The sequence below is a fragment of the Sparus aurata genome, chromosome 5 (genome assembly GCF_900880675.1).
Source record: "Sparus aurata chromosome 5, fSpaAur1.1, whole genome shotgun sequence".
In the NCBI taxonomy this organism is placed as follows: domain Eukaryota; kingdom Metazoa; phylum Chordata; class Actinopteri; order Spariformes; family Sparidae; genus Sparus; species Sparus aurata.
In genome coordinates this window covers 8479964-8505590 of record NC_044191.1, presented here as the reverse complement: position 1 = coordinate 8505590, position 25627 = coordinate 8479964, and the positions used below count along the sequence as shown (strand labels likewise).

The 25627-nt window shown below is 42.1% G+C and overlaps 3 protein-coding genes across 4 annotated transcripts; 1 reads left to right on the top strand and 2 right to left on the bottom strand.

Moving 5' to 3' along the window:
• Positions 1 to 96: 96 nt before the first annotated feature.
• LOC115582016 (TBC1 domain family member 10A) lies at positions 97 to 13821 on the bottom strand. The gene is made up of 9 exons (XM_030417684.1): positions 13088 to 13821; positions 10979 to 11078; positions 8715 to 8822; positions 7981 to 8087; positions 7760 to 7874; positions 7044 to 7109; positions 6416 to 6605; positions 6169 to 6323; positions 97 to 3883 (listed from the first exon to the last, which is right to left on the bottom strand). The coding sequence occupies exons 1-9, from the start codon at positions 13267 to 13269 to the stop codon at positions 3356 to 3358; spliced, it is 1551 nt and encodes a 516-aa protein (XP_030273544.1). The 5' UTR covers positions 13270 to 13821; the 3' UTR covers positions 97 to 3355.
• A 278-nt stretch (positions 13822 to 14099) lies between these two features.
• Positions 14100 to 19901, bottom strand: sf3a1 (splicing factor 3a, subunit 1). 2 transcript variants are annotated; one of them, XM_030417769.1, is made up of 16 exons: positions 19654 to 19901; positions 19450 to 19539; positions 18888 to 18997; positions 18594 to 18798; positions 18242 to 18493; positions 18071 to 18145; positions 17828 to 17978; positions 17543 to 17739; positions 17227 to 17344; positions 16835 to 17142; positions 16479 to 16727; positions 16170 to 16377; positions 15895 to 16049; positions 14934 to 15035; positions 14773 to 14844; positions 14100 to 14672 (listed from the first exon to the last, which is right to left on the bottom strand). In XM_030417769.1, exons 2-16 carry the CDS (start codon positions 19495 to 19497, stop codon positions 14571 to 14573), a joined length of 2352 nt encoding a protein of 783 aa, XP_030273629.1. In that variant the 5' UTR covers positions 19498 to 19539; positions 19654 to 19901; the 3' UTR covers positions 14100 to 14570. The 2 variants fall into 2 exon arrangements, with proteins under 2 accessions (XP_030273629.1, XP_030273630.1); XM_030417770.1 differs by having other exon boundaries at positions 19631 to 19675.
• Positions 19804 to 24637, top strand: ccdc157 (coiled-coil domain containing 157). Its single transcript, XM_030417771.1, has 10 exons — positions 19804 to 20081; positions 20174 to 20324; positions 20427 to 21126; positions 21203 to 21280; positions 21805 to 21974; positions 22079 to 22255; positions 22343 to 22511; positions 22778 to 22917; positions 23388 to 23482; positions 24131 to 24637. Exons 1-10 carry the CDS (start codon positions 19834 to 19836, stop codon positions 24375 to 24377), a joined length of 2175 nt encoding a protein of 724 aa, XP_030273631.1. The 5' UTR covers positions 19804 to 19833; the 3' UTR covers positions 24378 to 24637.
• Positions 24638 to 25627: the final 990 nt, after the last annotated feature.

Below are 25627 nucleotides of genomic sequence, written 5' to 3'. Positions count from 1 at the left end.
ATAATCAGCTGATAAATAAAACATTACTAATTGCTGCTGTAGCTCAAATACATTTTCCTAAATGATGGTAATAAATAAAACATGAAAAGGTCTATGTCAGCTTTAAACAAAGATTTATTTGTAAAAATTTTAACTCACAATAATGCATACTGCCCCATGGTTGTCAAACATTTCTTTTAGAACCCTAATGCGAAAGGTAAAATACCAATCCGTCTTTACATTTGCAAAGGTTACCCCTAAATTTCAGATAAACTTTTTTTTTTATACAAAACCTGATCTAAATATTCTGTCCTACAAGTCAAATGATTTTAGAGACATCCCCTCAGCAGTGTCGGGCACCTGCTATATAAAATATAGCATTATAGATTGAAAAATAGATTCCATTACAAAACAAATTGTTATTTTACATGTCATATCTACACAATGAGCATTAAATTAAAATATAACATCAGCGAAATGTGAGGTGTATAATATAAGCGACTAAAAGCTATTGCATACAGGCAGGTGGCTGCTGGAAAATGTGTTATCCTTTTCAAACTCCCGTTGCTTTTTATAACCGATCATACATGCATCTTTTAGTTGAAACTTTTTTTATATTAATTATACACACAAACACATAAAACACATGTGTACTTATGCTTGTCAAATCTCCCTTTACCTTTTACCATTGTGTTGAAAGTTAGAAAACAGACTTGAACCATCATAACAAAAGATTGTCCATTATGTTTTGAAAAAAACCTCCGCAGGTCTTCATAATTCCCAGAGAAAATGAGCCAGCTTTCCAAAAGAGAAGCTACAAATATCCCCCCCAAAAAATCTTGAAAGCACTTGACTCCAACAGAATGAGCCTGGTCACAGGTAGCGGTCGTGGGTCATCTCAAAACATTACAGTCTTGATCTGCTTTGGAAATTCTAGCAAATATATTTAACAGAAAATTAGACCCAACACACCAACGAGATGTTCCTGGCTCCAACTTGATGTTTGAGCCAAGAGGAAGGTCAGCACCATTAGGTGATTGGCACTCACTCACTGTCAAAGGTGCCACAGGAAACGCATGCAAAATTCATACATTATATAGATTTGCAGTTGGCAAGAGACAGCGTTGAGACCGATTAGCTTTTAAGAAGGCAGGAATGTGTCATACAGTGAGGAATGTCCAGTGTTCTCCTCTCTGCTGCCAAACTAATATGAATTACTGCTGCTCTAAAGTGGCTGGAAGTGCCTGGCACAGTGAATATTGGAGTTAAACCACATCAATTCAACTGATGCTGGAATGTGACCATTTGTGCACTAGCAAGGCATGCACAAACAACAAGTGTTGTGTTGTAACTGTAAAATAAATAGTGCTTTCAAGGAAAAGTCTTAATGCGGTTTGACTCAGGAAGATGATTAAGAATTACATATAACATGAAATGCACAAGTTCCCTGCTGGGAAATACAAATACAAAACAAAATGGAAGCTCAATGTCAGAATAACAACACCTCCCAATGTTTGTGAATCCTCAAAGGAATCCCATCCCTGCTGTGATGGGCTTTACTGACAGGGAATGTAACAGGAATACATCTGAAAGCACTGCGAGGCCGCCCTCTAGTGAACACAACCCCTCATGAAACATAATGGCTGGAGAAGCTGAAAAGCACGTCAGGGGCCTCATTTATAAAACGAACTGATCCATTTTGAAGTACATGTACTTATTAATAAAACATTACTTTGACGTGGAAGCGATCTTGTTTCTAGAAAAATCTAGAACTGACCCAAGTGATTTTCCTGGTGGTTAGGAAGGGGTATTGCAGTTTGGGACACGCGTATCAAGCCAGTGGTGAACTTTGCATGAGCTTCATGAACAACGTGCAGCAAAAACACTCCTCAAAGCTCGGCGTTTCACTTTTTTATCAACACACTAGTTAGTGCACCGAATAATACACGTTGCCCGGCTTCGATCTTCACCATAACCCTGATCTCGCTTAAAAAAGGTTGATTTTGTCTTTGATTATCTGGTCCATGGCTATTCCTTACTAAGCCCTAATTTATGCTGGCATAAAGTAAGGGGAAATCACAAGACAGGTGTTCAGCATCTTTTATAAAACGAACTCAGATGGCAATAGACAACTTTTTTGCTTTGACCTATTAACTAAACAACTGACTGCACAATGTAAAGGAAAAATACGGAAAAAAATCCCATCTGCATATAGATTAGTTCTCTATAAGCCTTAACCTTCACTATGCCATTGGGCCTGCCGTCAAGAACAAAGGACGAATTACAGCACAAACGAAGCGCATCTACCATTGTGCAACTAAAACAGGAAGAGCCAATATTGTCCACAGTCACTGTCCCCAGTTAACGGTGAAACAACTGAAATAACTGTGGAAACTCTACAATGCAAAAGATAAGGAACCCCACTGATGGAGGAGGCAAAGAAAGATAGAATACTATAGATAGAAACTGAGGTAAAACAAGACTGAACAGACTCAATGGAGAGCGCTCTGGTGTTGTGTCAAAGTCTGTTTTCTCTCCGATATGTTTCCCATTACCAGAGAATCAGCACCGTGTCTAGTAAGTCAGGAGGTAACTATGTCTCCTTATGAGCTGCGTGTTTTTCTCTGCCTTTTCATCCCGCTGAGATCAGGGTTTCTGGTGAAATTGAGATTCTTGCTGGGGTTTCTGGCCTTTAGACAGCAGCCTGGCTGCTAGCGGTAACCATGTTGCTAACGCCGTCTTTTCGACTGCAGTGCCAACAGTAAAACAACAGGGAAACGCTACGAGTGTGGAATCTGAAAAGTTGTCTGTTTCCAGTTTAAGCACACTGTGAAATTTTCTTGAGACTAAATTTGAGTACAAATCAGATCATTTTTTTTATAAATGAGTCCCCTGGAGTTTATGTCCACCGTACTGCTAATGCTCTCAATAGTGTTGAATTTAAGTGGAAATATATAAAAAAAATAAAAATAAACTGCACACACTGTGGCACCTTATTGTTCCTAAAGTCACATCTAAACTGTAAAACAACTCAAAGAAATGACCTTGCTCCCAAGAACTCAGTAACATGTCTCCCTGGAATACTAAGACTGATTGGTCTGAATAAACGCGGAAAAAGGAGGTAACATCAGCTTCATGTGGAGAAATGGCAAAAGCATCAACGTAGTTTTACACTTGCAGCAATGATTCTTTAGTGTATACCAATAATATTGTAGGCAAAATGGTGTCTTAAATGAATACAAAACACTCCAACACTTGAATAATAGTGATGCAGGCCAATTTGAGGCCTTAGCAAGGCTGGCTGGTCATCGGCTGAAGGGTGCTGGTGCTTCTTCCACACACACACATATGCACACATGCACACACTGCTGTAGAGCTACAGGTACGTATCCTGGTCTGTGCTGCTAAGGCTTTGTGTGGATCGCTGAAGAGTAGATTCTTTGGCAGGGGGGAGGTCTTTAGGAGGTGCCTCCTGCTGGTCAGGTGAGTCTGTTTTAGTCTGTGGCACGATCTCAGGAGGAGTCTCGCCGTCAGGAGGGGTCTCGCTGGTGACTGGAGGTGGAGCTGGCGGCTCTGAGGGTGGAGGCGGAAGGTCACTGGGGAGAGAGTAAGGATTAGGGATCTCATCAATGGGCTTGGATTTTTTCATGCTCCTCTTCTTCTTGCTCTTATTCTCCTCCTTGCCCTTCTTCAGCTGTGAAGTCGGCTGAGGCATCTCAAGCAGGATGGTGGGGTTCTGCTGCAGGTCCTGGCGTCTCGGCGGCTCGGCAAGCATGATGATCCGAGCGCCGTGCATCCTCGGGGGTGATTTGAAATTCAGCTCACCGCGGTTCTTCTTCCAGCGCTTCAGCTGAGTGTGGTGCTCCCTTTCCACTTCTCGCGCCGTCACTGGCACCTCCAGAATCTGCGGGACAGGAAGAGACACATCACCGGGTCAAAGCTCGAGTCATTAATATATGGATCAAGGAACTGTGTAGCGGACAGTATGTTCCTTCCATGTTTGGCAACTGAGTTAAAATTCTGAACTTTGACTTCAGTAAATGCCAAAGAGCCTCAGGGCTGGCGTGGCTGTATGGTCACCCACAGTCAACACAACTCTTCATATAAGAGGCCGTATTGTTCGCCTGGACAGAGACTCACACAAAGCTCGGCCCAGGAACCAGACACTGAGCAGCCAGCAGTCTACTCAATCAGTCTCTGTACCACTTTCATTCTGAGGGTCTCTGCTGTTTCCTTGACTACACTTCTGAACACTCGCTGTTCATGAGTAACACAACACTCCACTATATCGCTATCAGTATTATTCCACTGTAATATGACTATGTCATTATCAAAGAATGTCTTAACCAAACTGGAGTATATGCGTTGGACATCTCAGCCTGCCGTATTTGATACTATTTATTTCGAAAAAGTGGGGAAAAACACCTTTAGCTTTTTCTGAATTGACCATTTCTAACCTCTAGATTCCCTTCAAATACACCACACAGATAAGGGAAGCTGGGATTAACTGAAATCACTATTAAAAGTAGTTTGTGAATGTCATTGTTTTGTAACCGCTCAGCTACAACAGAAACTCTCGGTTTCTGTTCTTTCTCTCAAAACAGGGACATTGTGATCAGTTATTTCTATTGGTGATTACAGAGCTGGGCTTTCACTTCAATGTAAACCAAGGTGACAAGGCAGAAAAAGGAGCATTGCCCCATTTACAAATTATTAGGCTCACCAAAATGGTGTTTACCTGCATGAGAGATGCTCCTAATTAAAAATCCAAGATGCAGTTTAAACTTTATGGTTGAGGGTTCTAGAAAAAAAATCTATCAAAAGCTTTGTTTGTATGAAAATTAATAATCAGGATTTCAACAGGTGCATCAAATCCCGACATGTCCAATGAGAGAAACAAATCTGAGAGTGAAATAGGAACGAAACTTGCACAAACCACAAAACCAGACAGCAGAGCAGATGCAGACCCAGCTTTTACAGTTTCTCCAGAGATCAGCCTTTGGAAAAATAAAGTGATCATCCAGCAAAACTGTTTGCTGCTGTATAATGTAGGGCCCAGACAGCAGCTGAAATAATGCAGAGTACTAACTGCAAAATACATCATCTCTCTGTTTTAATCCACACATGGATCAAGTCATATATTACAAGGAGAAGCTACGTATATAGAAGCTATATAACACTATAACTGTAATCATGTAAAGGTCTGAACTGATAATACTTTAAACTGCAGACCCATGTTTGCTTTTAACACTTAAGTGATGCGTGGATCACAGATATATCCATGGTCACCACGGAAAATCTGTGGATTGGGCAGTCAAGGTCATAAAAATACAAATTGTGATTAATATCAGATGGGCTGTTGGAGGGTGAAGTAGTACACGTTATTAATGAGTAAAACATCATATTACCTGCACTATTAGAAGTGTGTCTCTCCCGTAAAAGAGCTGTGTGCAATTACGCACCCGGCACATCACTTTAACTTGACTAATTGAATATTCAAATCTCTCAACAATTTTTAGTTCTGTGTTATAATTTCAACAATTAAAGGTGGTGGCAGAAGGAAAAAAAAGCCAACAAAGAAATTTTGAGGTTACAAAAAATGTAAACCTCACAATAAAAATAGAAAATAGTATATTCTAATCTGTGGTGTTGTGAAAAAAAAAATTAACACGAGAGGTATTTTTCATCAGGCTGTAATTAGAACTATCAAAACCACAGATTACATTATTTCCGGTTTGTTGTGATGGGCAGGTTGTGCTACAAGGTGTACACAAAGATGGGCAGATGAAAAGTAAAATATCCTGTTGTTTTTGTCTCATTTTCTAACGTATAATAATCTTCGACAACACAAACTGTATGACCTCTATTGCCTCCTTAAGGTAGATTTAGGTTGATTTTGCAAGTTAACAGATAATGAGCAACTGAAAAAACCTACTCAATCTACAATATAACAAATGTATTTCAAACCTGCAACTGAAAGTGTAATGTGGGTTTTGATTTACTGGAATTCCAGTTGTAAGTAAGGAAACAACAAAATGTGGATGATACAGGACAAAATATTCTAAGAATTTTGCACGGCCCAGCCCTTGAGTGACCTTTCAGCTTTTGGACTAATTTAACTTCTGCTGTATCTTGCTGAGGCTATGCTTGCCAAGAAGTGACTCAGAACACATTCTCCTCTGCGGTTACCTCTCTGACGAGGAAGCCCTCCTGCATGTATCGAGGCTCAATGGCCCTGAGAAGCTCCATGGTTTCATACTGGCCCTGGCAGGCCTTCAGCTTCTCCCGAGTTCCCAGCATGCTCTTCAGCAGCACCAAACCCACACGGAAGATTATCTTCACTCCTGGAGAAGAGCCAGGTGATTGAGTATCACTGAGTATGCACAGTAACTGCTTGTCTACAACATCTGGCACCACTGCAACAAAAAAGCGTTACCGTCACAGAGGAACATGTCCCAAACACGCAGCACAGAGGCCCAAGGCAGCGTCCTGGAGAAGGCACACATAAACCATTCAGTCATGTAGAGGATGGGGTCGATCTTGTGTTTCTCCAGATGGCGGAAGGCTAGCGGGGAGACACGTCGCAGCAGAGCGAACAGGATCTCTCCATCTAACTGTATAGCTTCCTGAAAGACACACAGGTAGGAAAGCATTAACAGAGAAAACAAAAGCCATTGTCCTCTGCACTGTCAGTGGTGAAACCTGAAACACATGTGGACGTTCATCCAACAAAAACAAACCAGTCCCATTCATGTTTTCATGAGAATCGTTTCAAGTCTTGCTTCCAATTAAACTGAAATACTTCATACAAAAACGATCGCGCTGAATGTTGCAAAATAAATTAGTCATGTTGCAAGCAAGTACTCCAATGTTAAATTATGGTCCGACAAGACTGACAACGCCCCACTGGTTTCATCAGCAAGTATCTGTCACACTGTCCGCTCTCAAGCAACAACAATGCATTCCAGTAATCATAGTGTTAGTCTGGATTATAGTGGTGGCAAAATCAGATTTCCAACGCCTGCCGATGTCATCATACATGCTCGCACGTGTGTCAGTCTTACCAGGCCAGGACTGTAGTAGCCAGGAAGATACTTCTCACAAATTTGGACCAGCCCCCAGAAGGCATCCTGTGGAAACACACACAGCTGATGTCAGGAAACTCAGTGGCTCGGTTTCTTTTTTTAACAGGACAATTAACTGTGTTCACATTTAAAGCAGGTTTATACCAATAATTACTGATAATTACTGGAAATTTTCCGAAACTGGCAACTTGTTTTTCACACTAACCAGATAAACTGACAGAACTTTCTTTTCCTAACGACATTTTCCATGACACAGCATTTTGTTGGAGAAATTATTGTGCGTTTTATTTGAGTTGATTGCTTTTGTCTATATCTACATCTACACCACTGGAACAAGTCAGCATCGCTGTTGTCATACTCCTCTAAATATGATCAATTATTCAGTCTCTGGAGCAGCTGCAGGTTTTATATCCAGATGACATCAATTGTGCAGTCTGTGCTGTTCAGACTGAAAACAGCTCACCAATTTAACAGCTGTAAAATTTGATTGGAAAAGCATTTTAGATGTCTATTTTAGGGGCTGAATTAATAGCAAACTGTCAGGGGTTTGTGTTTTAGCACTGGCATAATCAGCCAATTTCTCTGCAGCCAACTCAATATTACAAAGCCTTTCAAGATATATCAAGATATTGTGACAGTACACTTTCACCAAACAAAGGATATCACACACAGTTTACAGTGGAGAGAGGGCGTACCTCAGCAGGCATGTGCATAAGCAACACAGCAGCGATGGGAGCCTGGGCCTGGCAGTATCCCTCTTCTGGTCTGTACAGAGTGTAGGCCTTTAGAACACGGAACAGGTCCTGCTGCCTGTGAAGTTTCAAAACACCAATACACACAACAGTTAGACATTCAGATTGATGGTCTTTTGTCATCAATTCCAAAGTATCTTGTCACATCATTTTAGACAGCCTACCCGTGTCCTCCCCTCGACACAAACATCTCATGGAAAGGAAACTGTCGATGAAGGTCCTTCTCAATGACATCAACCCATTTGGGGTCACCAGGCTGGCTATCCAGCTCCTGACAAAACACATGAACCAGACTGTGAGAAAGACATGTGACTCAACTCATTTAGTCCAAGTCTCAAGCAAGTCCCAAGTAAATAACTCTTAGACAAATCTTATGAAGCATTTACATGCATTTACAAATTTACATTTTTCTAACTGAACAGCCAATCAAGGTTAACAACAGCCCGCTCAATCTGAAAATTAATAAAGACCAGGCCAAAAATGATTGAGGTGGTTACATAACATATTTTCATTCTTATTGATAAATTACTCTGATTAGTAGTGGAATACAGGGTCCACGTAGATGCAGCTACTGACATTATATGATGTCACATTGAAGAAATTCAGGAAGTGGATATTCTCTAAATTATATTCAGCAGAGAAAATATTCAAATGGCACTACCTTGATAAATGATGCAAGATGAATAAATAAACTTAAACTTACACTTTGAACTTATTGAACTTAAAGTCAACTGGCTCTAACCCTGTGTAGAACAAATCAGGGTTCCAACCAAAATAATAACCATGGTGGCATGACAAGTTTCAGTAACAACTTCCAATGAAATTTAAAAATGAAATGAGCCCTAAATACAGCATAACGGAAGCAGTAAGGAGGAAGTGAAAGATACACCGCTCAGACCTGAAACTTTCCTTGGTTCTGCTCTCTCTTCACTTTCCCTCCTGACAGATAGAGCCATGCACGACCTCGGAGGGCTGGAGGGATTCCTTTCTGGCACCGCAGCCTCACCTGAGACACAGAGAAAACAAGGTTTCACCAAATAAGCAGGACAAAATGAGAATAAGAGTGACAATGGCTTGACACAAGCTAAAAAAGGCTTTATGCGAGCTGCTACCGTGCGTACAGTCAGTGGTAAAATCACTGGACCTGTCACTTGGTGTTGGTTCCTTTTCTTGAACATGTGCATAAAGCAGTTATCTGTTTAAACCCCACAGCTGTCATCTATGTGCCTTTTTTAACAGAAGACATATCCTGTCACAGTAGGTAACATTTAGTACAAAGTTCTTTCAAAATGTCTCATGATGTGTGTCAGATGATAAACTCCCAAAAGGAACCAAACCAAAGAGGAACCAAAAAACATCCAATTGTACTTACATTATGAAAATAAAGTGAGTACAACTGATCAAATTAGTTGAATGTTAATTCTCAAAAATCTGTGAATAATAAAATGAATGAGGGACTGGGACACAAGATTAGATGGTTCATGTTATTAGTAAGACCTGTGCTTCTTTAACTATGACAAGTCAAAATAAGTCTGCTATGAAAAACGGCTTTCAGAAATAACAACATTTTATTTGTATAGCACTTTTCAAGCTACGAACATAAAGTGCTTTTCATAGACAGCATAAAATATTTATACAAATAAAAAAAGGTAACTATTAAAACAGAGGTAAGATCAGGTGGTTTCAGAACAGAGCTTTAATTTAGCCAACAGATAAGACAAGAAGGCGAAAGGCAAGACTGTGAAAATGGGTATCAAGATGGGATGTAAAAGCATAAACAGTGTCAGCAGATTGAACACTGTTCCAAAGCTGAGGTGCCAGTACAGCAAATTCTCTATCATTTTTAGACATAAACCTGGACAGCTTGCAGGCCTAACCCTGCAGATCTAACAGGCCTTTTTGGACAGCAAAGAGTTCACTGATGGCACCTCGCCATATAAAGCTTTATTAGTCATGAGCAAGACCGTAAAATGGATTCTGAAATAAACTGGTTATCAGCAGAATTCCACACAGTCTGAAACCAAGTGATATTTTGGCAACAGAGGGGGATACAGCACAAAAGTGTGAGGAAATAAAAGCATCAACAATATTCTACAATTTCTAAAAATTAGCATTACTCTGATCCTCCTGTGTTCCCGATTTGCTAGAAACACGATGTTGCTATTTTTTTTTTAATGTTTTAATTATCAAAGTTAAAACGTATTTTCAATGGATACCTGACCCAAACCCATCGGGATCAGGTGTGGTGGGCTGGGCCGGACAAAGACCAAGACACAGAAATGATGTCCGGGTTAGGTCCCGTCAACTGCTTAAAAATAAATATAGTGACACGTTGAAAGCTTTTTCACAGTCATCTACACTGTACATGTATATAATCGCAGTGAACTGGGAAACTTTAACCATAGTGACAGCTGCATGACCAGGTAACACAAACGGAGTCACGGTGCAGCGACTCTTGACACAACAGATTCCACTATGTCAGTGACACTGGCGTGGGTTTGGCTTGCATTATCATTTCTGGATTCTTTTGTTTGTTTGTTTTCTGAAAGAAAGCTGGCACACTTCCCCAAGGAGAGTAAGTAACAGAGGAACACAATAAGGGATCAGAAACTCTGACCTTCACCACCAAACCTTCAAGCTTACGCACATAACAAGCGAGTGAAAAACGTCTTGCAGCTAGAACAATTTTAGTTTTCTTCTCTGAGGAACTGTCTTGCACAGCAATAGTTTATACCCATAGCACCTTTCTTAAGCAGTCGTGACAGAGGAAGTCACTGCAGCCCCACCCTGAATCTGAGACTGTCTATTTGTCACATGGTGCATGGGACGATGAAGGGACGGGTCGTGTCCTGCCCTGCTTGCTGACTCATGGAAATGAGGTAAAGTTGCAGCTCTGTGCTGAATTGCTGAGAGCGTTTCATACAGAACCAGCCTGACAAGTGAAGCTGCAAACAATGTGTCCACGGAAGTCCTGTCCTTGTGCAATCAAATACTTGAGCAATTCTATTTGCCTTGTCTGATCATGTGTACAAACTACTCGGGAGTGAAACACTGCAGCCCGAAGACAACGGTGCTACAGCTGAGGTGCTTGCTTTATAAACGTTTCGAAAATAGAAAATATAGAGAACATTTCGTGTTAAACAGTTCAAATGTGATGCAGACCTTGTTGAATCTCTTGATCATCCACTTGTCCCAGTGGCTGAGCATGTCCAGCCACTTCACCTCCCTTTGTCTGAGCACCTGTGGAGGCACATCCTGAGCGCTGGAGACACAACAGAGAAAATATAGGAAAGATCAAGTTGATTATTTTGCACAGTAAATCAATATTGAACCAAATGAGACTGAATAAAATCTACTCTTAAAATTCATTAATCATCTACTCTTGTATTTGGAAAGGGAGATTGGTCCAGGTGAAAAAAGCTTGAATATTTTCCATGACATCGATCTGAAATAAAACTCTTAATTGGATAGAAAGGCTCTTGTGTGTCGGCAATAACAAGAAAACCTCCTGAGAGAAACGATTCATCATCCCGCATGTGTCATCACATCTGCCTGTGTGGCCATCGTTCACATGCAGTCAGTAAACTGTGCGGAGAGTTAAAAATAACAACTACTACCTTGTTTCGAGGAGACCATAAAAAGACAGTAACTCTTTGAGTTGAGCCCATTTAATAACACAGCCTGTTTAACCTCAAACATCTGCAGTGGGGATTTGACTGTCCTGTGATGTAATTTAACTTCAAAACATTTACAGCCTAGCAAAAATTAGGGACCGCACGTCATATTCTCCAGCAGAAACAGAAAACGTAGGCAAGTCCAACCTACGTTACGAATGAGGTCTGATGCCTTACTGAGCTATGTTATTATCTCATCAGCACAAGTCTGTAATTGTAGGGTTCCATCGTCTTCAAAGACCTTTTTCTAAACTTGGGACAGCCCTGTTGCAGCTAAAAAAGAAGTTGTAGGTCACATGTTGGGGATCACTACAATATGTTATAATCCAGCTTCTACAGACCTTAAAGCAATGATGAGTTTCTTTTCATCACTGCCAACAAGTGTAAGTTAGACCCTGTGTTTGTGACCACCTATAAACCAGTGGGCCAAAAGAGGCCCTCTGGTAACAGGGCACCAGAGCTGTGGCTCCAAGACTGCCAAATCCTCCAGAAAACAGGGGGCTGCCAACCAACCAGTGCTTGGCACAACTTTCACTCGATCCTTCCACTATTTCAGTGCTGTAATGTTGGTTTTAGACCTCCAGTAAAAAGGGGAAGAAAGAAAGGCCTTCTTAGAAAAAACACTGAAAATTGCCTCAAAGGCTGTGAATAACTTAATTCAAATGAGAACCTAACAAAAAAGACAGTGTGAACTGCTTTTTTCAGCCTTTCCCACAAAGATCCGGGTAATATGAAATATTTACAATACTGTTGCACAGTGTGATGATGAATGGATTAGCCAGCTAGAAGAAAGTTATTCATTTAAAACTATTCTTTATAATCAACTAACAGCATTAACATTTTTCAGACTAAAATGTCCAACATTTGCTATTTATATATTAAGATTTGATGCTTTTTATTTTTAGTTATAATAACAAATATAGAGTCTCTGGGCTTTGTACTGTTAATGGGTAAACAAAACAAGAGATTTGAAAGCATTACTTCAGGATCTGAGACATTGTGATAAGCATCCTTCACACTTATTTATTTACTTTTTTTTTACTTTTTTTTTTTTTTTTTTTTTACATTTTATAGACAAAAGAATTCATCGATTACTGTTGGAAATGATTGCCAGTTGCAGCCCTATCCATCACACTTTCTCTCTCATAGTATATGGTTTATTCTGCTCATTTCAGTGTATGGTTTCCAAAACATATTCACATAAATATTACTCAATACGTTCACAATGTCCCATACTTTTTCTATGTGCAAAGCATACGAGTGGTTTTACAGAGTTGAATTTTGCTGCATATTATCTTAGCCTACTTGCTGTGAAGTTTGCCATCCCATGTGAGGCGTACATTGGGCATAAATAAGACATTGTGCCACGCAGCTGGTTGGGAGCTCTGCTGTGCAGGGACACCGAGAAAACAACAACACTGACACAAGTTGTGATATGTCATCACAACTTGGGTTAACTCCAACCCTGCTATCAATTTTGGTTTTACTGGATTATAAATGTTACTGCCCATACTTTAGGTGATCTGAGAGGGGACTGGCAGGAAAACGCAGATGAAGTCGAGGGCAATGAATCGCTGTTGAGTTGAAAGAAACTTACGACTGCTCCGTGTACTGCTGTGCCCCTCCAATGAATCCATATTTATCGGTTTGTCTGTCGCTGGTGAAGCCGTTGATCTCAGAGTCCGATCCCAAAGAGCTTTCATCGTCAATATGACTGCTACTAATAGTCCGGATACTCCTGGTATCCACTGATTGACGGCCGTTCTCTATTTTGGCCATGGTAGCAAGGAGGCTAACGCAGCTGGCTAGCCAGGATAGCTAACGTCAGCGAGCTTGTTGACAGCCCAAAGTCAAAACTGCTCCTCTGCATATGTTGTCGAATCAAACAGCATCGACGCCATGATTTCTCGACTCGAGTTAAACTTTCCAACGACTGCTACCTCTGTAAATGTTATCCAATGTTACGCGACGGCTGTCTGACCACATCAAATAGGTTCTGCGTTAGCTAGCTAGGTTAACTTGCTTATTCAGATTTAACATTAGCTAGCTAGGACTGGGTTGCTAGCGTAAAGTTAGCCTTGACTGCTCGTGCCAACACAACTATTTCTACAGCGACCCTGCCTTCAACAACCTAACGCTATTTCATCCGCTTGTTTTTCATAGTAAACCACTAACTATGTTAGCTGGTTAACGGGCTAGTTTGTCATGTCTAACGCCGCCTTGGTTTCGCTGCCCTGTCATCCCGAGTGCGCTGGACAGATTTTGCCTCGACCAGCTACCCCGCCAGCCGTCCTGGGTTGGTTTTTTCCCTGTCTTAATGTTACAGTTACCCCTAGTGGCTGCATCGGAAAGTAAATCTCATGTCTGGAAAAAAAGCACCACTTGCACTTTCTCTCCTCTGCACTGCAATTCATCTTCCATCACCATAAATATCAGAGCATATCTCTAAGTGAACCACCAATTTAGTCCAGACCAACTAGTCCCCGTTGTATTTAGTCAGCATCACTAACCTGAGATTTCTGCGCACTTTGTTGTCTCTGCATCACAACATGTGGCCCGCTCTAATTAACACGAACACGTTTCAAATCATCATGAAGCAACACATGGGATAAGGTGGATTTTTAATTCCTTTATTTTAAATGAATGAACGTTATGGAACTTTGCCTTTTCTTACATGTTACCAATTATTTGTATCATTATAAACACATCACAAGCTGAAACATTAGTGTGAAGCCTGCCTGTCTGCCAGACTGTACAGTACAGTTTATTTACTCACATTTAAAGGTGTCTTTTGTAAGATAAATGTATTTTTGAGTCTCAATCCCGATTTGTCAAAAACTGATGCTTCTGGATGGCGACTGAACCATCCTACGATCCCAGAGCAGCAGTTTTTGACGAGCTGGGACTGAGATTAAAAACTTTTCTTACAAATAGCATCTTTAAGAAAATCATGCTCTTCACACAAATATTTCAGAAAAGCACAATATAATTATGAAAAACTGTCATTAAACTAAAACAACATGACAGAAGGGATGGACAAAACATCCACATGTAAAATCTTTGTCTTCTTGCTGCGTGGCTCACTTCTTCCTTCCACCTCTCTCCTTCAGTGCCAAGTGAATGACAGAACCGTTGCTCATGTTGTAATAAGCCAGGGAGTTGGAATCCTTAATGAAAATGCCCTGAAAGACACACAAATTACGTGGTATTATTCGATTTGTCAGGATAAAAAGGTCAAAAGGAAAGTAAAAAGGTTAAAAGAGGACTGAAAGAAAAGGTTACCTCATACTGTAGCTTCTGTTTCCCGGCTGGCATGCCCGTAGCTTCATGGATCTTGACTTTAATGACAGACACCTATGGAGACATCGCATTTGCACATTGATGAGTATGTGATGGCGTACACCACTTTAATAGATGGAAACAATAAAGCAACATTCGCATACCTGATCTGTGAGTGGGACGGTGAAATTCAGCACTTGGCCATTCAGCTTCCATTCAGTCTTGTCCTGCATGTTGGGGACCTGCACTTTAACTGCCACGGGACCCTGCAGAGGGAAATTCTTTCTTTTAGGAATTTGACGATATTTAGCCAAATATGCACACATACATAAATATAGATATTTAACTTAAGAGGTTGGCTTAAGTTTTGTTAACCTTGTAAACCTTGACAGAAAGATTCTGCTGTACTACATAGTTTGAATTCCTGTATTTTGAATTTCGACCTCATGCAGATCATAGAATCATCATAGGGTGATGTGAACTTAATAATATTGCAACATTTTTAGGCTATATTTACGATACACAACATATCTTGGTATTCTGAAATCTTCTCAAAAGCGTTTTATAATATGCTAGGACTGGGTGACAAAATCAAATATCACATTATTTATGACCTAATTCTTTAATATCAATATTGCGAAAATATTGTAGGAATGACTATTGGTAGTTTCACAAAATATTAAAGCTGAGCAGTATGCCTTTTAACCCTTTATGATCACATCCATGTTCACATTGTTCAGCTAAATTGTGTTCATGTATCTAAATCCAGTCATGTTTTCTTCCTATAAAACTGAATGTTACATGTGCTTATGTAAGCGTAAACCAACTACTTTCAGCCAGTAATATCATGCCATCCATCCACCATCAACTTTAAGTGGTGAGTGAGTGGCACAGAGCTAAGATTACATGTCAGACCCTGCTTGGTGTTTCCAGGGGTCGGCTTTGCAGATTACAGTACAAAAGCATAAATTATAATGTTTTTATGGTAAAAAGGTTTTTTGATTATCCCTTACATGTCACCCTCTGTGATTTAAGTAGTTTCCTGATGAGCAGATGGCTTTACTTGTCGCCAGCTGCACAGGGCTGTTGGAAATAAACCAATAACGTGTCACTGAACTAACATACCTTATTTCTACGAAGGAACTCATCCTCTGGAATAAGGTTGTCCTCCGTCTTCATCTTCTTGTTGACCGGCTCATCATCATGAGGTGGTGGTGGGTGGACTGGTGGTGCAGGTGCAGAGCTCGGGGGTTGTGGTACTGGAGGAGCGGGTACAAATGCTGGAAGAAGCAGTAATGAAGGTTCAGTTACCTAATTAGAATATTTTAGAAATTCTGATTTCCTTAATAAGGCATCTTTAAATTTTGAATGTCAGTGATAGGCATTTGGAAACATCTTACCAGTTGGAACAACCATTGGAGGTGGTCTGGGGGCCATGATGTGAGGAGCTGACGGCGGCATAGGGACCACATTGATGCGGGGAGCAGGAATCATGGGAGGCATTGATGTTATAACTTGTCCTGGTCCAAGGCGCACCACAGAAGCCACAGGCGGTCTTGGAAGCACGGGTACAGCAGACAGCAGAGTGGTGCGCACTGGAGGTGCCAACTGTGTACAAAGAAGACATTCATTAGTTAATTATTATTTTAAAAAAACAAACTCATTAGTCAACTAAAGTAACAATTAACTGTTATTCTAAAGTTACTCACAGAGGTTGGTGGGCGAGGCACTGCTGTGACTGGAGGACTGGGTTTGGGCAAAATGGAGGCAGATGAGGGCATGGGAGGCTGGTGATGAATTTCACTTGGCTTGCTTGGGCCGATTTTCTCCTTAGTGTCGTCCTCTCCCACAAGTCCTTTGGCCTTGTGAATAGCTTCGATCTGCTCCTGCAGGGTGATGTTGGCCTGTGCTGCCTGCTGGGTACGAGCCATGCTTCCAGAGTGGCCATCCCAAGTAACCTGGTAACATAACACTTTCAAAGATCAACACAGTGCCGACTTTTTTATTCAATTTGGGATTTCTTTTAACCCAAGTTTGTGTAAAATAACCTCAAAACAGTACTCACCTTCTCTTCTGGCTTCTGAATTTCTTCTTCACCAATCTTCTTACCGATGGCCGTCTCTTCCACACCGAAGATATCGGTACGCCTCTCAGCCAGCTGTTTCAAGCTGCTCTCAATATCCAAACCAGGAGCGTAGACTTCATCTTCGGTCTGCCTCTCTCTTATGCTGCGGTCTCTTTGCTCCAGCCAGCGTGGATCCAGCAGACCGATACGCATGTGCTCTTGCATCTTACTGGCTGGGATCTTCTCACCAGTAATAGGCGAGATGAGGTACTCATCTGGAACTGAAATTGAGGGCTGAGGCTTGGAAGCTGTAATGAAAAGAGAGCATGAGATTAACACATTGTACATAGTGATAGCTTGCCATGTCACTCATCTAAGGAAGCGTGTGTTACCTTTGGGATCGTAGTCTTTGCGAATAATAACCTGGTCTGGAGTTGGGGGCAGTGGAGGTGGCATAGGGTTGTCTGGAGGCAGAGGAGCCTTCATGCCATCATCGTCATCGTCAGATCCCTGAGGAAAGCAGGGGAATATGTGGTTAGCAGCACTCATTGTTATTTTATTTAATTTCAAGCAGTTTTATGAAACAGAAGTTGTAACAATTTTGGATGGACAAGAAAATGCAACATCAAAAGGAGGGAAATAATATCTGTCTGAATCACAGTATAGAGAATGCAAGGCTCGGCAATGAATTCCTTCATTGGTTCTTACCTCATCCATGTCCTGCACTTGTGTATCTTGATCAGGCTGTGAAGGATGGCCATCACCGCGATCCGGGCGCTCATCATCTTCGTCCTCACTCTCAACTTCCATCTCCACCTCCTCGCTCTCGCCATACTTCTCGTAGCGCTCTTGGATCAGGATGCGAGCGCCAAGCTCCTCCGGTGTGGTAGGTGGTGGGAAGTGGCCTGGGCAAAGAGACGCAGATAAAGATAAGTTATTTTAAGCTACATTTGGATGACAGATTCACAGAGGACATCATTTTGATCATATTACCTTGTTCATTGGGCTGGAAATCCACCGTCTCTACCACTACAAAGTCATGCCAGTCGATTTGAGCATAAGCAACCCGCTCTTTCTCTCTTTCCTCCTCCTCCTTCTTTCTCTCACGCTCCTGGAACTTTGCCCACTCCACACGGTACCTCACCTGAAGGTTGTGTAGTATAACAGCTGATTAACATGGGCAACATTGTTATCAAAATCTTATACATAGGAACGGTCACAATTTAAGGGGATTACCTGGTCCAAAACCTCTCTCGGGTTCTCAGCCTCTCTCTTCAGCTTGGTCAGTAGGCCTTTGGGAGGGATCAGAATCTACAGGTGGAGAGAAAAGATCAATATTCTGTTTAGCGTCACTACCTAAACAAAGAGCAATATTAATATCAGAGACGCGGCCATCTGTCGGGTCACCTTAGTGTACTGCTCGACCAGTTTGGTGAAGTAGTTGAAAAGGCTGTGCTGTGGCCGCAGGAAGTCAAACTGGTAGTTCCTCTGTTCTTTCTGCATGAGCTGGGTAAGAAACTGGCGGCCATTGCGCGCAACAAACTGGGCAGTGAGTTTGACGACATCCAGATCGAACGCCGAAATTGATGGAGGATCCGCAATGAACTCAAACTCGGGAGGAGGTTCTTTGGGGACAACCGTCTCTTGAATCACCTGTACCTATTGACAAACAGAAATTAATAGTTAGTATGAACAAATACCACCACTTGTATGCAATGGGAAAAAAAATGCATGAGAAGAATGAAACGCAAAGTCTTACTTTTTGAGGAAGCTGTTGGGACTGCTGCATGGCCTGCTGCATAACCTTAGGTATTGCTGCAGACGGTTCCTGCGCTTTGCCCTCCTTGAACTCATTGACCTTGTGGCGGTAGTAGGCATGGTAGGGATCATTAGGGTTGAGGAAATTGAACTTTGGATTGTTGATCTCATTCTGACGGATTCTGGCTTCAAACTCGGGACCGTTCCTGTGAAATGACCAGAAATTAGTTAAATCACAGTCATTAAATCCAGTAAAGATTGCAGCTGTACAACTGACACATGTGGAGTGACCAACCTGGCAACAAAGCTGGCTGTCTTGTCCACTATGTTTCGGACCTCAGGGGGTGGATATATGATACCAACGATGGGTTTGGTGGCGGGGGTCTCTTCTACTGGAGCATCATTCTGTTGATACATGTACATTTGTTAGGTTGTAATAGTATAAATGATAGGATTGGGTGTCATATAATTTACCCCAATATTTCTCACCACATAACACAATATTTCTATTGTCACAATATTGTAGCCACAAATGTCTACTTTCCACACTTTTATCAAAGACATACCAATTCACCATTTATGGTACGTTGTATTGGAGCGATGGAAAAAGTAGCTAGCTTAGTTAACGTTGTGTCACAACATCAAATGAATTAAGTTAAATTGTACTAGCTTGTTGCTAACGTTGAGAGTTAGCAACAAGATAGTACAATTTGTCCGATTACACAAAATCGACAATGGCTACTGTAAAATTAACATTCATATCAGCGACACTTCACAATAACATAAAGTGTGAGTAAGTTGTTCTTTAGTTTTATTACGGAAGCGGTACCTTAGCTACAACGCTAACATTAGCTAACCTTGTTGTTGGACTCCGGCTGGACAATTTGAACAGGGCCCGGCGGCATGGCTGTATCTTCTCTGGATAACGCGCGACTTCCTGCAAACAACTAACCAACAGGAACAGTGGAAGTTTTCAAATACACTTAAAATGACATATATTATGTTGAAGAACACAATCTATAAAATGAAGAAGCCCACATTTGCTCCAGTTGAACACTTACTGCGTCGCGCTTTCGTTGACCCTAATGGAGGCCTATTACTTCCGGAAACACTCCGCGAGGAATTATGGGACTTGGAGTACTTCTCACGAGGTTGCCTAGGAGACGCTTCTCAAACAAGCTGGACCCACCCGCTGTCATTGTTGTGCCAGACCAAAAACACCATTAACTAGCTTGTTAGACATGAGTCAGTTCCTGGGCCGACAGGACTGCATCGAAAGCCTCCGAAAAGACCTCGTCGACCTTCAAGGCGCGACCCTGGACGTCTTCTCTAGAACCGGACCGGTCCGCTTCTCCTCCTGGAAGTTCCCCGATAAACTGTCCTGTCATCTGGACATGGTAGCTCTGCTGGAGCAGTACGACTTTGTGGAAGGGGAGGATGTGTTCAACCAGCACTCCCATATTGTGTTGCTGGAGTTGGTGATTGACAGGTAATACACAGCCTAACATGACACCACATCCACAAATACAGGCGGTATTAAAGAGTAAAACTGTTTCTTCCTCTGTCCTCTCCCTGAACAAGACTACTGCTTCTTCTACAAAGCTTCAATGCGTATGTTGAGCAAATAAAGTGCAGCCACAGGAGGGAACAAACCCAGCAGAGAGGATGCCTGTCAGTTGGTCTTGTAGTCAGAAACTATTGGAGCAATTTAGTTCAATTCGCCAACCTTAAGGTAGGCAAACCGGTTGGTTTGAATGACAAAACACATTTAAAAAGAATGCCACAATGTTATCAGAGAACTTATTCGTCTAATCGCTTGTGTTTCTTCTTATAGGGGGCCCACAGAGACATCAGGACACAGACAAAAGCAAAGACATTTGACTGCGATGAGACAGAATCGGTGTCGTCAGTCTCCCAAATTAGCTCAAGGAATGACTTTTTCGGGAAATGCTCGTCTGCTCGTTCATCCTCAAGCTCTTTGAGGTTTTTGCCACAGAATCATGAACCCTCCAGTCCTTCTCACAACACCCAACGCCATCCTAAAGCTGAGAGCCACAATGTAGGCTGCCAGACATTTGAATCATCCCTTGTTCCCTGCGATGCATGCCATCAAACACAGTCCAGTTTGAGAAAAACAGGAGATGCACTGGTGGAACTGTTTCAAAGCGAGGGCCTGCCTTCGTCTCTGCAGCCACTCTCAGTAGCTGTGGAGGACGCTCTTGAGCTGGGACACATGACAGCAGGTGATGTCGCCCAGTGGGCCAGTGAGCAGCTCAGAGACATGCGCCGTCTGGCAAAACATCTTCAAGATGTGCGAGGTACGGTGCAGCCTCTTAGAGATAGACTACAGGCAGCAGAAAAAGAGCGGGACAGATTCAAGTCTCAGCTGGAAAGAGCACAGAAAGAGTTCAAGCAAGAGGTGGAGAAACACCAAGCAAACACAGTCCAGCTGGAGTTTTCACTGCGGAAAGTGGAGAGATCCATGAAAGAAGCAGAGCAGAGGCTACAAGAGGAGAAACAGCAACTCAAGAGAGGTGTGGAAGACTCTCCAATAAATACAATAAAAACTCTTTCAAAATGACATTTGCTAATACATGTTTAATACAACAGAAACTCGGAGCTTGGAGGAGAGTAATTCCAGACTGCAAGAGAGAGTAGCAGCACAGCAAGAGTCGTTACAAGCACTTGGTAAGGACAGATATACTTTACATTCTTGCAGTCCTTCTTATAATTATCATATTTTGCAGAATTTTGTGAAATATCCCCGTTGTTTGTTTTTACTCTTAAACAAGTCAACGTGAAGGAGTTATGTTAATGTCCCCTGCAGTGGACACCGGGCATCAACAGTATAAAACAGGATCCAAGAATAACTGCTTAATCCTTTTATCATCAGAAAACCAGAAAGGAAAAAAAAGAAAAAAGAACAGGTTTTAACAGTTTTTCTTGCCTTACTTGGTACCTCTCTTGGCGCCACCATTTTTAAATTTATGTGGTCATATCTAAAAGTTACAGTGATATGAAGATGATGTTTGAATAGAATTGCTGACAAGGCTTTGGGGGCCGACCACCTGGTGACTGGGAAGAGGTTCTCAAACTTAAATGGTTAAAAATGGATTCTCAAATATCTCAAATATGCATGAAAAGGATGTATTTGTTATAACTATAAACTAACCTGATGTCCCATGTGATGCATCATTTTATGTCTGCGGTAGAATGTGAAAAGAATGAACTGCAGGGGAAAGTGAAGACCTTACACGTGGAGGAAGAGGCCTGTCGCTGTCTACAGCAGAGGATCCAGCAGTTAGAGGGTCAAATCTCCGAAACTCAACTCCGTCTCGACAAAGAGAGCGCCAAGTACCACAGCGCCTGTCGCCAGCAAGAGGTCAGTGTCACGACAAACACAGAATTATTTGTTGTTTTCGGCTGGAGGACGTCACCATCTCACCCGACGCCTTTTTTTTGTTGTTGTTGTTGTCACGCGTCCAGTCGATGCATGCGAAGCAGAAGTCTTTGTTACAGAGAGTTGATGCTCTCGACGAGGAGTGTGAAGAGCTGCAGAGCCAGTTGGGGGAGAGGGAGGAGAGACAGGCCGACCTGCACAATCAGCTGAAACTGACGTCAGAGGAAAAGGAACAGGTGCAGGCTCAGCTGGCTCAACAGCAGGTATGTTTGATTTCTTCTTCAGTTACACAGCATTTTCATAATAGAGAAATGTTTAGTAGCTGATGCTTTGATGCGTCTTTCCAACAGGACCTGTGTTTGCAGTTCCAAGAGGAGAAGCAGACTCTACAAACACACGTAGGCGAGCTAGAGAACAGTGTGTCTGAGCTGAAGGAATACGTGCAAGCCTTGAGGGAGAGGGAGAGACTGTTGGTTGCTTTCCCAGAGCTCAGCCCTCTGGCTCAGGTTCAGCCACAGAGTAAGTAGTTGTAAAATATTTGTCTGCTAATTATTGTCATTTATAGGTAATCAACTGACTTACAGTACCTAAACCGGTTTACGTAAAACTTCCTCAGTGACACTCCTCTAGTGTAACCGCTACCTACTTTTTCTTTCGCCCTATGTATTACTTTGAAAAATAAAGAATTGATCATGTATCCAGTGATGTATTTCCCAAAGACTTCTTTTTTGAGGACTGTAGTCGTGTTGCAAGTACTTACATGTTGTTCATTCCACAATTTCAAGGTACAGGAAACGTGATTCTGGACATGGAGCAACAGCTGCAGGCGAATCGCATTCGTATACAAGTTTTGGAGCAGGAGAACACCACCCTGCACGGCAGCCTTGTGAAGCTGAGGGAAAGAGGCCAAAATAATGCAAGCAGGGTAGGACGGATGACGATTTGTAATTTTGCAATATATGTGAATTTATGTGTGACATGTTGTTTTTGTGGATGTTATCGGGCTTGTTAACTGTTAACCAGTGATGTGCACAAGGGGGGGGCAGGGGGGGCAGTCGCCCCCCTCGTGGCCCAATTGTTGACAAACACGCGCTAAAGTGCCCTCCTGGGAGCCAGAATGTGCGCTAAAGTGCCCTCTTGGGAGCCAAAAAAGCGTGCCAAAGTGCCCTCTTGGTTGGCAAAACACACTAAACTGCCCCCTTGGCTGGTTAAAACATGATAAACTGCCCTCTTGGGAGCCAAAACACGCGCTAAAGGGCCCTCTTGGGAGCCAAAACATGCGCTAAAGTGCCCTCTTGGGAGCCAAAACGCGCGCTAAAGTGCCCTTCTTTTCGCCCCTGCCCTTCAAAAAGTCTGTGCACGCCACTGCTATTAACTATGCATCTGTATCAATAGGAGGCCTCACCTGTGCAGACATGGGACCTCTCTCTGTGCAGCACACCAGCAGAGAAACAACAGGATCACCCGACACAAATGCAGGAGACCGCATCGTAAGTTAGATTTGTTTAAAAAGGAACCTTTGAACATAGGAACACTCTTGGAAATCAAATTGTTGACGAACCTTTCCACCTTCCGCCAAGATTTTATGGTTCCAAGGGTTTCATCTCGGACCTCTACACGGGGTTCTACCGAGAACCATTTAATATTGCACAGGTTTGTTTAGAACCCATCTAGGGGTTCTACCTAGAACTGTTGGTATTTCAAGGGTTTATCTAGAACCCATCCAAGAGGGTTCTAGCCGAGAGTTTTTTTCGTTCATTTAGAACCCAATGTTTGAACTGTGAAAGCATTTACATAATTTTAAGTGAAACATTATTTAAAAATGGACCAGTGATGGATAAGGAGGGGAGACTCTTTGAGAACAGGCCTAAAGAACAGGAGAGGCTGTGTAGGTTCAGGTGGGACATGTTAAAAGTGGCTGTCACACCAGTGGAACCAGCAACATGACAGAGGACAACAGCCAGGCATACTGGGCTGTCCTTAGCAGGCAAATCCACGTGATCTCCAGTAATGGTGACATAGCAGACCCCTTTTTTTTCAGGGTTCTTTAGACGCATGAGGCATTCACCTTTATGAATGATTAATCATGGTACACTGCAGTGTTTGCTGTATTGCTTTTTCTCTCCTTTGTACCACAGGCTGAGCAGCAGTGCAGTACGACTGGGATACAGTAACAGATGGAGGGAAGCAAGACAGGGGGAAAGTGTTTTGGGGTCAGCTGGTTCAGAGGATCGTGTGTCCAGCGCCACTGCTTCCCCCTCTTCGCTCAGACTTCACCTTCAAACCCTCCACCTGGACTCTGGCTCTGTTGCTAAAAGCCACACGAGAACACACAGTGTCTCTCTCCTCTCTCACTCCAGGAGCTCCAATCAGAGGAAAAAGTGAAAGCCTAATTATGTGAAGAGAAGACAGTCTTGTCGGGCAGAGAAGAAGAACATAGCTTTGAATAAGGAATCTTTCGCAACGACTCTGTGGATCATTACAGGCACATTTCCTACATTAATAAGTCAGGAGGTGTCATTGTACTGCTGTTATTGTATTTTTACATCATTATGCACACTTATGACACTGGTTTGCCACTTTTGCCACATCTATCATCATGCTAATTCAAATATAAATATAATAAACATATTGTTATACATTAAGGAACTATTTTTCTGCTATTAAAATAAGGCATTGACTGCTGTTGCGTGTTAGGTTCCTGGATACATGATACGCTTCTCAAACAAACCTGAATAGGTAACCTTCAAGGCAGGTGAGTCACATGGTTCTGAATAAATAGGCTGTTAGTACAGCCTTGAATATCTCGCACTCAAAGAGACCAATGTGTTGATAGCTTTAAAGTGCCATCTAAGAAGGTGTCTGTGCTGATGGCTTTAAAGTGCTATCTGACAATGGTGGGGAGTTGGAGTTTCCAAGGAAACGCAACTGCTTGCAGGATTCGTGCTCTGCTGAATCACCACAGACTTTTTTATTTCAGTCCCTCCAAGATAATCTGTCAGTAAATCCTCAATAGCACACCGAGATCACACATACCGCAGATCATTGTGAGCCGAAGCCTCTCTCGTTTTCGTATTCGACTACACAGCATGAGGTTTTGCAGTGGTAATCTGAGACGTCGTGAGCTGTGTAATCTGAATCTAATAAGGAGCCTGAGCTTGTGTCAGAGCTGTCATAACACATCCTTATTTGTTTTTTTGTATCTGTGTTTTTATAGACCTGACACGTAAATGAGAACATGTAAGTTGGTTACTAGCAACAAACACCTGATTTACATCGCAGGTTACATCATCCTCGCTCAGATCTCTCACCAACACGACCTGAATGAACACCTGATTCTGTTATTCAATTCACTTTAATGACAGCTCATGACCTGAGGGCTAATCCCTAAATTGGGTTAACTATACACAGTTGTGTCATCAAGCATGTAATTGGAGTTAGTGTTAAGATATTTAACTTGGTGGTGCGGATGCCGGATAACATTATATCAGCGCTACACTTCACTATGGCATTTAAGTGGTGTTAGTTACGAGCAGCAAATATAGGCTGCACTTTCTAAACACTTACCAGCCCAGTTATTCAGTAAATGCTTCTTATGTTCACAATCCAATAAAGACAGTTATTTAAAAAATGAA

Excerpts from the sequence above, each read along its gene's own strand:
- LOC115582016 (XM_030417684.1), bottom strand. The coding sequence starts at position 13,269 with ATGGCCAAAATAGAGAACGGCCGTCAATCAGTGGATACCAGGAGTATC. Across the intron at positions 8,088-8,714 it reads AGAACCAAGGAAAGTTTCAG|GAGCTGGATAGCCAGCCTGG; the intron begins GTCTGAGCGGTG and ends GTGTTTTGTCAG. Across the intron at positions 7,875-7,980 it reads GTGTCGAGGGGAGGACACGG|GCAGCAGGACCTGTTCCGTG; the intron begins GTAGGCTGTCTA and ends GAAACTTCACAG.
- sf3a1 (XM_030417769.1), bottom strand. The coding sequence starts at position 19,497 with ATGCCGCCGGGCCCTGTTCAAATTGTCCAGCCGGAGTCCAACAACAAG. Across the intron at positions 18,998-19,449 it reads AGCCGGAGTCCAACAACAAG|AATGATGCTCCAGTAGAAGA; the intron begins GTTAGCTAATGT and ends ATGTATCAACAG. Across the intron at positions 17,143-17,226 it reads CAAAGACTACGATCCCAAAG|CTTCCAAGCCTCAGCCCTCA; the intron begins GTAACACACGCT and ends TTTTCATTACAG.
- ccdc157 (XM_030417771.1), top strand. The coding sequence starts at position 19,834 with ATGAGTCAGTTCCTGGGCCGACAGGACTGCATCGAAAGCCTCCGAAAA. Across the intron at positions 20,325-20,426 it reads TTCAATTCGCCAACCTTAAG|GGGGCCCACAGAGACATCAG; the intron begins GTAGGCAAACCG and ends TTCTTCTTATAG. Across the intron at positions 22,256-22,342 it reads CTCAGCTGGCTCAACAGCAG|GACCTGTGTTTGCAGTTCCA; the intron begins GTATGTTTGATT and ends TCTTTCCAACAG.